The 13,557-nt window shown below is 37.6% G+C and overlaps 1 protein-coding gene across 1 annotated transcript in view; it reads right to left on the bottom strand.

The window, feature by feature from the left end:
- Positions 1 to 712: 712 nt before the first annotated feature.
- The window catches only part of NHLRC2 (NHL repeat containing 2), a 59,686-nt gene continuing 46,841 nt past the window's right edge, over positions 713 to 13,557 (bottom strand). Inside the window, exons 6-11 of the mRNA XM_079900177.1 lie at positions 12,057 to 12,156; positions 8,672 to 8,903; positions 7,977 to 8,099; positions 6,850 to 7,059; positions 5,620 to 5,839; positions 713 to 1,293 (exon numbers count right to left, since the gene is read on the bottom strand). Coding sequence (XP_079756303.1) covers positions 1,037 to 1,293; positions 5,620 to 5,839; positions 6,850 to 7,059; positions 7,977 to 8,099; positions 8,672 to 8,903; positions 12,057 to 12,156 — 1,142 coding nt within the window. The 3' untranslated portion in view covers positions 713 to 1,036. The remainder of the gene's footprint in view (positions 1,294 to 5,619; positions 5,840 to 6,849; positions 7,060 to 7,976; positions 8,100 to 8,671; positions 8,904 to 12,056; positions 12,157 to 13,557) is intronic.

Raw genomic sequence — 13,557 nt, forward strand, 5'->3', positions numbered from 1 at the left:
AATGTGTCCCAAAGTCCCTTTCTCCTCGAAAGTCATAACATTTCTGTGGATTCATCCGTTATTTGGTAAGACTGTTCATTCAGAAAAAAGTTAAAGGAGTGAGCCTGTATGTCCTTAGAGACGCTAACTTTTAGAAATATAGAAATATATTTTCTGTATATTGAAACACACAGAATATTTAACATACCATTAATAATGGTATGTTAAAATAGCAAATAATTTAAAATAGACTGAATAAATATATCTCAAATGAGAAAATCGCAGAAGAGAACAAAGAACATTTTTACCACCTAGGTACTCTTTAAGCTGCTACTGTGATGAAAAGACGTTTTTGGGGGCCTAAAACAGAACTTGCACCTTGAATGGCAGGCGTCCTTTAAATATGTGGACTGGATCTTAACTCTGTTTAAAGTTATTGTGCAATTTACACATTCAGATGTGCTGCTTGATAAATGTAAAAAAGTTAGTTAAAATATTTGGTATCGGGGCTTCCCTGGTGGCGCAGTAGTTGGGAGTCCGCCTGCCGATGCAGGGGACACGGGTTCGTGCCCCGGTCCGGGAAGATTCCACATACCGCGGAGCGGCTGGGCCCGTGAGCCACAGCCGCTGAGCCTGCGCGTCCAGAGCCTGTGCTCCTCAACTGGAGAGGCCACAACAGTGAGAGGCCCGCGTACCGCAAAAAAAAAAAAAAAAAAAAAAAAAAATTTGGTATCATTATTGTTATCAGTATTCACTGCAAATTATCTCATGATAATATTCTGTCCTATAATGTGGACTTAGGTCTTGTGCCAAATAGCAGCACAGATTACAGGATCATGGTTCAAATCATGGTCAATGACTTAGCTGGTACACAGTGAGAAGGAAGGAATTTGTCTATAATAAATAAATAAGGAGCCTAGCTTTATTTTAGTATCAGTTGCTAGAACTCAACAATGGGTTTCTGGGTACCCAGAGGCAGAAATAAAGTTTCTTTTCATAAATTACACAGTGATGGTGGGGATGGAGAACAGGAGGCACTGGGATGCTAGCCAGCTTGCTAAAATATATACTTGAGTTCTACTGGAGGTATGTAGTCTTGTTGTGTATCGGTTATTTGTAAAGGCTGACTGAACAAAATTCCCTTCATCATACAGGCACTGCTGTCTGCACTACAGTAATAAAGAAATACGCTGATAGAGAGAACGGCTTCGAGTGATAAACAATCCCCAGGGATCTGCAGTGAGATTGTTGGTTGACTGGAAATGCTCTCTATCTCTCCAGATGGTATCTGTCCTTGAAGAAGCCATTCATTGCCTAGAAAATAAAAAGGTAAATTATTAAGACTGCATAAGAAGTCAAGTAGGAAATTGGACAGACCTTACGAACACTAGATTCATTCAATCAACAAATATTTACTGAAAGCCTCTAAGTGCCAGGCATTGTGCTCTGTGTGGAGGATACAAAGTAAGATAGAAGAAGTTCCTCGTCTAATCATGCTGATGTCAAATTAAAATTCTTCCTTTGAACACTGTAAAATAAATTATAAAGTTATTTCTATTGAAATCCAGATGAATACTGCCAATATGGTTATAGATTTAAAATGTGATTATGGAATTTAAAATGAAAACTATTAATAAGTTCTAGAAATAAACATAGGATACTTCAGAAAATAGATCATTTTTACTAGATAAGTGTCTAGAAATATAATATGCAAACTACAAAATAATCCAGGGAATACAAATGTATGTATAACTCTGCAGTGACTTTCAAGACGATGAATTATTGAATATCCAAAGGTGGTAATAAAAAAAAGCCACTGATTTTTTTTAGAAACAAGTAACACTGAATACATTATTCCAAGGGACTCAATGTAGAAAACGAATAGACTTTGTCTACCTCATTTTAACACACAAAACTCCTCTGAGACTTAAATACATAGATTATCTATGTAACAAAAGTCTAAAAAACCACTAAAAATCATTAAGTCTTCTAGTATTAAAGTTTTTAAAATGTTTTTATTCACCCAGTGCCTTCTCTCAGAAGGAACATATGCGTCATATTGAGGAAGTGCATACTTAGGCTGACACTCAGCATTAGCTAATTAAGAGCCATCACTTGGGAAATGCAGGACCTGCTTTCCTGCCATCTTAAATAGAATACATTGAACGTAATCTCACGATTTAACGACAACTCGGGGCCATCTGTACAAAAACTGGACCATCTACTGAGTAGTGATGAAATTCTATGTCTACTTTTTAGCTTTTCTCTCTTTTGACCTCAGGATGAGTCAACAGACTAGAGCACCTGCCTCTACTGGTCCTCTTCATCTCTCCTTTAGTTTATTGCTTCTAATATTCTGTTGATTGAAAAATTAAATCTGAGATACATATATCAAATAAGAGTAAGGAGAATGTGAAAGGCTGAGAATCTAAAGAGTTAAGTGCAGAGCTTTTAAACAATTCTTTTAAAATTCTCTGGCCTTTTTGCTTGCTTCTGGACTGAAGAATATGTTTTATTTTAATGTTTGATTTTGTTAGATAGCAGGCTAGTGGGGGAACTTCTTATGTTAAATAAAAACAGGAAAATAGTAAATTACACTATCTTAATGTCCAATTCTAGAAATAAAACAGTGTTTCTCTAGATAATTTTTGGACACATCACGTGTATCTAAAATAGACAGCTAAAAATAGCTAAGAACTTTCTCTTTAGATCACTTCACTTTCCTTTAATACTATCCATGTTTTGTACTCCAATAACTTGATACTAATTAACTTGTGTATTTGACAGGGTTAAAATAAACATGTTAATTTACCAGTATCCTATTAAAAAAATACTCTGTTAATTTAATTTTTCTGTGTGCGGTTAAAGAGCAGTTATCTCCAAATGATGCAATGCTTTCAGACTAATGGACACAGGCAGGACAGTTAAACTGGCAGTTGAGGACTTGCTCTGAACATACAGAGGACTGCGGAATGAATGGCCAGGGTTTGAGTTCTCTTCTGCCCAAACATCCTCGTCTAGTACTGCACGGGTCAGCCCTCTCCTTTGTGGGGAGTAGATGGGGGTTATTTCCCCACAGGCTCAGTCACTCCAGAGCCAGCAAACTCTAACTCAGCAGTTCCTTCCGGCAGATCTCTCTGTTCTCTTGGTGTGGATACCAAGTGGGCAGTTGCAGGACAGTAGCTGCTGCTCTGAGAAGGTACCAAGGTAAGAAGGCATAAAGCCTGGATCTGGGTGATGTACAAAAGAAAAGTGTGTGAGAGGGCCTGAGACAGGAGGAGTCGGGCAGCAAATTCAAAACTGAGTGAGAACCTGTGAAAGAGCACGGGAGGCTAGGACACAGCAAGATCACTAGGGACGGGAACTTACTACTGTTCACTTTCAAATTGTTGCCTACTCTCTTAGAGATGTTGGAAAGCACTGCTAGAAGACAAGCAGTACACTGATTACTTATAAGTTCATGAAATAAGTTCACACTGTGATTCAAACACACACCCAAATCTTTACATAATTTACAGTAACTGAATACTTTCAAGAATAGACTCAAACAGGAAATGTTCTGAGATTAAGAGATCACAAATTAGTGACTGAGGACAAAGGCTCTGCCTGGACTCTAATCATAGTAATTCATCTGTATTTAATTACACATCCTCCTCCAACAATGTTTTTTCTTCTACTTGAATGGCATACTTTTAAGCAACGGCTTTGGCATTCTTGTAGCAAGAAAGTTAATGGGGCTCAAATTCTACCTTTGGAATCCCTAGAGGAGAAAACACAGCTTCAGGCTTAATAACTGGTAAGTCAAGTCCTAATGATACTACCGAAATAAAATGAACAGCAACTGAAAGCTCTAAAGCGTTTGACAGACGCTATCTGGAAAAGTGAAAGATAATAATAAAACCACCAAAGAACGGAATTAGAGTTTGTGTCAAGTTAATTCAGTTAAAAGCAAGAATATATTAAAAAAAATCAAACTCCAGGGAAAAATCAATTTAATTCTTTAGAAGAGAATCTGAGATTTAGTGGTATAGTGGTAATCATAATTAATACTGGATCAGGACCCCAGAGACCTGCTGATTAAACTGCTTAGCCAATACCTACACTTCTGCTCCCTTGTGCCTCACCTTGGCTGGAGACAAACAGCCTCCACGTGGACTAGCCTAACTTTCAATTCATGACAGCCAGCCTCAAACACAGCCTCCCGGCCGTTCAGCAATCACACTGTATTTCCCTCATGCAGTCACCCTCCCACCTTCCTGACCCTCTTCTTTTTTCAAACCGCCAAAACCTCCCCCACCACCTCTCACTCCCACTCTCAGCTGATAGCTGTGCTTCCCAATAATTAAGAAAACAGAAGCATGCAGAAGAGTGCTTCCACAAGCATCCACTTCAGTTACCCATCTAGATCTCTGGGTCGCATACCGGGCCCTCCCTCCTTACCGTGGAAATGAGGTCCACATTCCTGGCAAAGGCCAGCCTGCCACCTCTCCTATCCTCCTATCCTTTAGGATACCCCGCAACACATACCATCAGTCCTTTCCTCTACTGATCTTTGCCATCAATATAACAAACACACTGCTCGCTCAACTCCGTTTTCCCCTGAGGGCAAGTGCTCTCTTTTCCCTTATCTTTTTAGCTCAGCTCCTCTAAGAGCTATCTATATTTACTTTCTCCAGTTCCTCTCCTTCAATTCTTTTTTAACCTGCTCTAATCAGGCACCTCCTCCATCACTCTGAAACGGCCCTGGTCGAGGACATCAATTAACTATAACATTGAATCAACGATCAGTTCTTAGTCCTTATTTCACCTGATCTATCAATCGCGCTCAACACAGCTGATCCTTACGCTCCTTAAAACACCTGCTCCAGGAAACTACCCTCTCTCTTGGTTTTGCTTCTACCTGCTTATTCACTCTTCAGTCTTCCATGTGGGTCCCTACCTCCCTCCTTGATCTCTTTATGCTGCAGTGCTCTAGAACGGGGTCACCAAAGTATAGTCTGTGGACCGGTGCTGGTTCACAAACCATGGTGAGTTAAGTACAGAAACCGAGAGTGGGGTTTGGAAACTTTTGTAACATCCCAATGCATAACTGGTGGCTTTGAATTTTATGTCTTTAAAAAACTAACTTCGTTTTTAGGACTAATAACCCTAGAGCTAGTTTGAGATGGAGTAGCACAATGGAAAAGACACTACACTAAGAACCAGCAGAGCTGGGTTCAAATTCCATCTTTTGACCTAATTCAATATATGCCCTTCAGCAAATCACTTTATCTCTTTGAGCCCGTAGTCTCACTTATAAAATAAGAGTTTTAAAACAGATGGTGTCCTTTGGTGCCTCTCAGCCCTAATATTCAAGGGCCTAACATTCTAAGACCACAGGAGTCTGTCTCATGTAATGAATTTGCTTAATAGCAAATGGCGGCAATTATGATTAACTTCAGGTGAGTTACACTGTTATTTAATAAAAGAATCTCAAAGGCTAAAGAAAACTGCTAAAGTGGGGTTCAATCTGGATCTTTCTGTTTTACAAGACCTTCCTCAAATCCTGCCCAACTGTAAACATATCACAAATGAGAAAAATTACTAGATCAAATCTCAAGAATTTATGAAATATTTGCATTTGCAAGATTATTGTCATACCTTCAGCTGATAGAAACCAGCAACTGGGTGCTCCTTCAGTTAGCTTTGTTCCTGATGGGAGGTCTAACCTTAGCTTGAACTGAAGAGTTTGCCCTGGAGATGCAGCCACCGGGGAAAGTCTAATGTCTGGAGCAGATTTAGGTAGTCTGGGTAAGGTCTTCTGTTTTTCTGCTGGGAATGGGCCGTCCACCATAGCACTTTCAGATCTGAAGACTGGGAGCTAGAAAACAAGAAAATCTGTTTTTTAAAGCACAAGTACTTTATAGTATTCTAGACTGACAGAGCTTATTTTCAGACTTCAGTACAAACATGAGATTCTGTGTCAAGGAAACTTAATTGCCATTCTCTTCTGAATCAGAAGTTGTTTACTTAAATTTCCTCATGATTATTTTGCAGGTTCAGAAAAATATTTCATCCTGGCCAAAAAACTGCCAACGTTTATGAATGAAACTGAATTAACTGTCCAATATGTTTATAGATAGCAGGAAATTAAAATAAAACTTTATCAATTTAAATGTAGTGGATATAATATACACCCTCTTATAATTTTCATTGCCAACTATAAGATGTCATTCATCTTATATCAGAGATCTATGTCAAGAGAAATGACACTTATGATGGGAATCTGTGTTTTTATTTTAAAACACATCTTGGAAATTCCTAGAATTTTAGGAAAAAAACTTGCATTTTTCCAGGCAAATGTGATATATAAAGGGCTAACTTGTATTAGAGACCATGTCCATATCTTTAAAATTAGAACTTACTTAAGTTTCTTCCAATCTTATTTTTAAGTCTTGAGAAATGTGGCTCCTAGAGCTTCCTTTAAAGATTATTTGGTAATGGATTCACCATAGGAAACAAAGATTACCCACTAGTCAGAGGATCATTAAAAAAAAAAAAACACCCAAGATTAAACAACCCAACCCACATAGTTTGTATGTGTAGTGTGTCAGTATGTCCATACATTTAAAAAGAGATGAGTCCTTTTTTTTTTTCCCTTTTCTGAAAGTTCATCAAATTCTCTCCAACTTCTAGAATCTTTCTCAAACACTCTTGGCACAAATGGAATTTTTATTTTAAAAATAACAGGATATCCTTGGAATAGGCACCCACTCACTACTCTACCCACATGTTTCACTTTCACCACTAGAGATGGCCTAACCAAAAGTGCCTCTGTTGTTGCTGAGGATCTTTCTCAAAATGATGCCCTTTAACTTAAAGATTACTTACCACAGAAACTGTTTTTGTTTCTAAATCCATCACTTTAATTTGATGGTTATTGGTGTCTGCCACATATAATAACTGACCATTCTCTCCAATACACAAGCCTCCTGGTTCATTAAAAGTTGAGTCGGTGAAATTGGAACCGATAACATTACTTGCATCTCCAGTTCCCGCTAATGTTGTACAGTTTTTTGTTTTTGGATCCACAACTTTAATCTAAGAAGATAGAACAAAAATTTATATATCTGAAGCTCAACTGCACATTTCTAGTATGGAAAAGTATCATATTAAGCAAGCCAGAGAATTCCTGATTGACATTAGTATTCTTAATAAATCTCAGAAAAAGAACAGACATTTCCATATTTTCTTAAAAAGCCAAACATTCAAATTACAGTCTAAGGGGAGATATTTCATTCTGAGGGCTAAACACTATAAAATCCCCAGTTACGTCCTGTCTTCTAGAAGCAATCTTCGATAAAATTATTTATGGAATTAAAAAAAAAATTTTAATGTTCTTCTCTCCCCTCACAATGGGACAGAGTGGAACTGACTTTCTTCTCATGAATATCTAACATTGGCTGAGGATTTGGCTACTTACGTTAAACTTATGACTCCTCGCTGTGTTTCAATTACATTAAATTCACAGCCTCTCATCACAAAAATATTAACATTTGGGTTCCACTGATTTTATAAAAAGGAAAAATGCACAGTAAGAATGCAGTAGAGACAAAAAAAATGGAAATGCTGATGAAAATGGAATTACTTGCTAACAGGCATGGCAACTGTGCAAAGGCTCAAAAATGTTCATTCGTTAGTTGACATGTTAATTTCCCTGCTACCCGCCTGGTCCTCATTTACTCAACATGTTACTAAGCAGCTTTAATGGCTTGCAATTCACAAGTTTTGGCTAGTCATGGGGAATTTGTTCAGTCCTTTCCCCCCAGCTCAGAGTACCATCACATCCTCTCTGCAAGAAAGGACCAAGAAAAGAACAGAAAGGCTTATGTACAGTTGTCCAAAACTGTCACTCCTCGCTATATTTTAGCGGCAATTGTAGGAGGCTCACAGATCTTTCAGCATTTTAAATACCGCAAGTGAAAAGCAGGGTATTATATAATTCTTTCAAGACTCACCTTGTGATTGTAAGAGTCTGCCACGTAAACTAAATTCCTTTTCTTGTCCCAAGTTACTCCAAGTGGGTGTTGAAGCTTTGCATTGATTCCTACTCCATCAACATCACCAAAAGCAAATAAATTCTTTTTTTTTTTTTAAAAAAAAAAGAAAGAAACAGCATGTATTAAAATTTTTTTACAGTGCTTTGTTAGGGTATAAAGTGAAAATTAAGATAGCTGTATATGCTACTTAAAGGGGAAAAAGTCTGATTTCATATAAATAGGGCTGGGCATTTGACTGAAGTTAGAAAAAAGTGATAGAATTCTGAACTTGAATTAATTTGTGGTGTTTAGGAATTTTATTCACAAAAATCACACATCTGATCAGGAACAGGTCAAGTCTACTGATCTGGTGCTCTTTCCACCCTACTGCCAGATTCCTAATCTACGTTTTCCCCTTGCTTGGTAATCAATATTTTATCCTTCCTTTTCTCCTGAAACTTTGACATTTATATATAATCAAGTCGAGTCATTTTATTTTCTTAGGTGGTTTTGTTACTTGTAGTTCTTCATACTCACATTTCCTTGGGTTTGACTTCCATTCTAACATGGACAAGCCAAGAACTTTCTCCTTCCTAAATTTTATTAACTCTTCACAATTCAGAAAATCACAAGCTTGTCAAGCAGGCGCACCACATGAGAGTGCTTCTCATTACCATAGGATCTCTCTCTCCTCCCACGAGGTGCTTTACTGCTCCATCTTTCAGCGAGACGGTTCTCACTGTACTGCTCTCACTATCTGCTACAAACAGGCAGCTCCAGGGATCCTCTGAGGCCAGAGAAAGACCTGAAGGTTGGGCAAAACCGGCTTTGTGAGGATATGAGTTATTTCGATTCTCTTCATTTCCACTTCCAGCAAACCGAAGGCAGGTTCCTTTTTTTAACTCACTAAAAAAGACAAATTCATAGGTGAAGTCAACATTGTTATACTGTGTCCAATTTCATTAAACAAATGAATGTAAATCAATGGTGACAGCATTATATACAAAAAATAAAAATCCAGTGATCTTGGCCTAAATTGTGCAAATCACCTTTCACTGTCGTTTCTAATCATTAACTTATTTATCCACTGTGTAGAGACCTTTCTACCTTTTTAAATTTTTGACACACACAAAAATGAAACTATTCTCAATGGCAAGACAGGAAATCACTGACAAAGTTAGAAATATAAGAATAAAGATCATATCATTGATGGGATAGTTTTTTTTTTTCCTCCAAGTGATGAGAGGTAGGTACAGCTAGATCCCACCTTTACTTCCTGACCTCTTCTTAGCTTCATGCAACATTAGGTTCTGAAAGGGAATTAAAAAGATCTAGGTAACCTTTTCTAGCTCTTGATAGCTTAAAGCTTAAATTTTCATTAAAAATGTTTTATTTTCTTGTATATAAGTAGAGACTAGAAAAAAGAATTAAAAGAATAATTTGTGAAAGACAGCCAGGTACTCATTTTAAGATAATAATATGATTACACTGCTTTAACTAATCGATTGTACAAATCCATTTCTTATATACAGTAGGGAAATTTCTATTTAAAGGACTATCGTAATGATTCCTTTTGTAATGCAGAGAAAGTTTTATACCTTGGCTTCTAAGTTTATGTCAGAGGAACTGTAAGGAAGACATGGTAATGTCCTGGGTTGAGGGAAGGGAAGAAGCTGACTTCAGATGCAAAATAACGAGACTATATGTATATCATTTCCTAATAGGGCACAACATGCAAAAGTCTAAAATGACCATCATATCATTTACTAGTTGATATGATCCCAATGCTAACTTTGGTGGGGAGCCAGGAGTGGAGGCAAAGGGATACAAAATGTATAAATACAGCCATTTATTCAAGGGACTCGTAAAAATAACCTACTCAGAGGAATACATGTAATGACCAATATGCCAAACAAATAAAGTAGTTACAACAATTTTAAAAAGGAGTTCCCTTAATTAAAGGTAGAAAGAGTGGGGAGAAACGGTAACTTCTAAAAGCTCAGGAGTTATTACCACTTGAAGATCAGTAACAAATAAAGATAAAGGGTCCTTAAAATTATAATACAGGTCAATGTGATCCAAATGGACACTTTACTATTGCAAACAAGTGACAACTCTACTTATGTGGAAATTTAGTCCACATTGTTGACCATCTAGGTCCGAAACAGCCATCGCTTACAACAGCATATTCTGGTCACCTCTGCTACTACTTTCTTCCTCATCTTATATGTTATCGGTCCTGTCGCTGTTTGGGCTACTATCGTCTCTGGCCTGGATAACAGCAATCGTCTCCTCACTTGTAGCTCTGTCTCCAGTACCGTCACACTCCAAATGCTGCCAGTGTCCTTTCAAAAACACAAATCTTATGTCGCTTCCCCGCTTAAAACTTCCTATAAAGGTATAAGCAGAATAACTTTCAAATCTCTAAAGAAGACTCACAAGGCACTTCATGATCTGGCTGCTACTGACATCACTAGGGTCATTTCTTGCCTAGAAAACCTCTACTCTTCTGAACTCCTTTCTACTCTCTATCAGGTTTTAGTTTAGTACCATCTTCCAGGAAGCCTTCCTTGATACCTCAGATCTTATTTATATCAGGTGTTCCTCTTATTTATGTAAGGGACAACTTCCATTTAAAGGACTACTGCAGTGATTCCTTTTGCACACAGCGCCTGTACTTCCCAACTATTTTTTGTTTGTTTTTGCTGATCTGATTCTTCCTCTGAGAACAGTAACCACATTTTTTCATTTTATTCTTAATATAGTAAACATATCATTTCATCCCTAGGGCCAAGCACAGTGCCTAGTTTGCTTAATAAATATTTGTTAGATGAATGATTAAATGTTGCAAAACATCGTACAAAGCAACACACACATATACACTCTTTAGAATATCTGATATTTTGGATTATCTATATAACTGCCCCTTTCTACTGATAAAGGTAACTGAGGTGACTGACACTTACTTTCTAGGGTGGTTTGACAGTCTTTATGGTCTATGACTTTCATTCATTTATTTCTTCTGCAGACCCTTACTGAGCTCCTATCATGTGTCAGATACTGTGCTAGGTACAGGGGACACAAAAGTGAATGCGAAAGGGTCCTTTCCTTTAAGAGGCAGTCTACTAGGAGAGAACAGTTATGTAAACAAGTGCAACCAAAAACAGAAGGTGAGAGAGAGAGGGGTGAGAGGGAGGGAGAGGGGAAGAAGGGAGAGATGGGAGGGGAGGGCGGGGAGGGGAAGGCGGGGAAGGGAGGGAAAGAGAACCCTAACCCCAGTGTCAGGGAGAATAGGACAGGCTCTATAGAAAAAATACAAGAAAATTTGTAGAGACACTACTTTTCCAGCTTTATACCCCTAACAGTGGCAGCAATGCTACCAACATTTACTGTACATGCCAGGCACCAGGCTGAGCTCTTCACACACATTAATTCTCAAAACAAGCCTATGAGGTAGATATAAATAAGGAAACTGAGGCTTAGAAAGTTAAAGTGACTCTCCCAAGCTCATGTAGATAAGTGGCAAAGCCAGGACTCAATCTCAGGCCTGACTACAAAACCTGAGCTATTAACTACTCTGCTATGCAGTCTTCAGATATCTGAATTAATGATCAGGGATATTAGAAATACGCATTAAAATAAAAGATGCTCCCAGTTCTCCTTGTGGATGCTCGGGGGGACCGCTCTTCCCAAGCTCCCCAAGGTTGGGTGTGGTCACGAGCCTTACTTGGGCTGACGAAATGTGAGTAGAAGTGATGTGTGTCACTTCTGAGGAGTTTTCAGAGCCAGTGAGCAACTCACCAGCTCTGTCTCTCTCTGCCAGGACAGCTGGCAGAGCTCCAGACGGTGGCTGCTGCATCACTGGGGGGCAGAGTAGTGCTCCCCCAGCAAACAGACCTCGTCCTAAGCCACCAGGGACCTGGACTGCTGGTTATGGTGGCACAGCCCAGCACATCCTGACCAGCACAGTGAGAGCTACGAGGATGAAGACTTCGGGAAAAGGAGTTCTGTGAACGCCACGTTTACCCAAAGAGAGATGTTACCGAAGTTACCACTTACTTTTTCTTTGGTAATCTGCCACAGTCCAACAGGAATGCCCATATCTGATGAGTCCCTGCCATGGCTATCCACAGAATGTCATCTCTTTGGACCTCTGAACCTTTATGAAAATAAACAGTAATTACTATAGATATATCTGGTTAATACAAACATTCCCAATCTTTCAGAAATTTAAATTAAGGGAAGACAGTAGTATGTTTATAAATCATCCGATAGAAGAAAGTAAAAATATTTGCAATGTTTTAAGTCATTTTGGAAATTTTTCCATTTTCCTCATGAAAAGTTTACTTCTTTAGACTTATAGATTTACATTCACAGAAATCCGAAGTATTCTTAATAGCAAAATGTCCCTCTGCATCTCTGGGCACAATGTTTTTAAACATCTGATTTCTTATTTTATGTGACAGAAGAAATGGGTTGACACACACTCTCCAAAGAAACTCTGGCACTCAAGTACCTAAATTACATGCTTTAGGAATATAGGAATAGTTCTTTGAACAATTTCTCATGAAAGGACTGTATCTTTTAATAGTTTAAGAAATGTATATTTCTACCCCAGTATTAGCTTTTAAGACTTAGACTCACATCACTGCTGCTCTTTAAAAATCTACTGTTTAATTGTGAACCTTTTTCAAAAAGATATGGTTGACATGTAATAAAGCTGAGTACACTATATTACAATATAGCTGTTTTCTAAAATTAATAAATAATGTTGTTTTTTAGACTGATATTACAACTTATTACAATGTGACAAGGCTCTGTTTCTCAAATTAATTCTATTTTTAAAATATTTAATTAAGCTGTATTCTGAAGCTACTTTTACATGTAGTTGAGACATTTTCACTAAAATAATTTGGTCAGACATATGCTAAAATAAATATATCGGAAAGGCTATTTTATTTGTACTTTCTTTAACTTCAAGTAGTTGTGTCCAGAAGGAATTTTTCTTCCTTAACTTGAATTACTTTCAAGTGTCTTTTAATTTAACAAAATTAAATTTTGTTTATTTAATTTAAATTTTGTTTAATTTAACAAAAATAATGTTGATGGTCAATAAACTGTGGTTGCTATGTGCCAAGCACTTTACAGAGATTATCACTTGAATCTTCTCAAAAGGCCCTTCTTACAGGCCTTTTACAAAAGAAACTGAGGCTTAGACAGGTTAGCTAACTTACCAGAATCACAGAGCTAGTAAATGAAGGAACTGGAATCTGAACCCAGGAAGTCCAACAAGAAAATCTATTTAACGTGCTGCCTCTTTCGCTGTGTTAATTGCTATCATATGAAATCCAAAGGAAAGTAGTTTACTTCCACTTAATTTTTCATAGTCAAATATTTTTAATAAACATAAATTAAAAGTGACAGTGCATCCATGTATTCTGGGGACTCAGTCTCTGCTTAATCACTTTAGAACTAGATCAAAAACTTTTCATTATTATATTCTTTTATTTTATTTTGCCCCTGCCATGTGAAGACAAAGGTTGAAGGTGACCGTCTATAA

Source organism: Stenella coeruleoalba, assembly GCF_951394435.1.
Source record: "Stenella coeruleoalba genome assembly, chromosome: 16".
Lineage (NCBI taxonomy): Eukaryota > Metazoa > Chordata > Mammalia > Artiodactyla > Delphinidae > Stenella > Stenella coeruleoalba.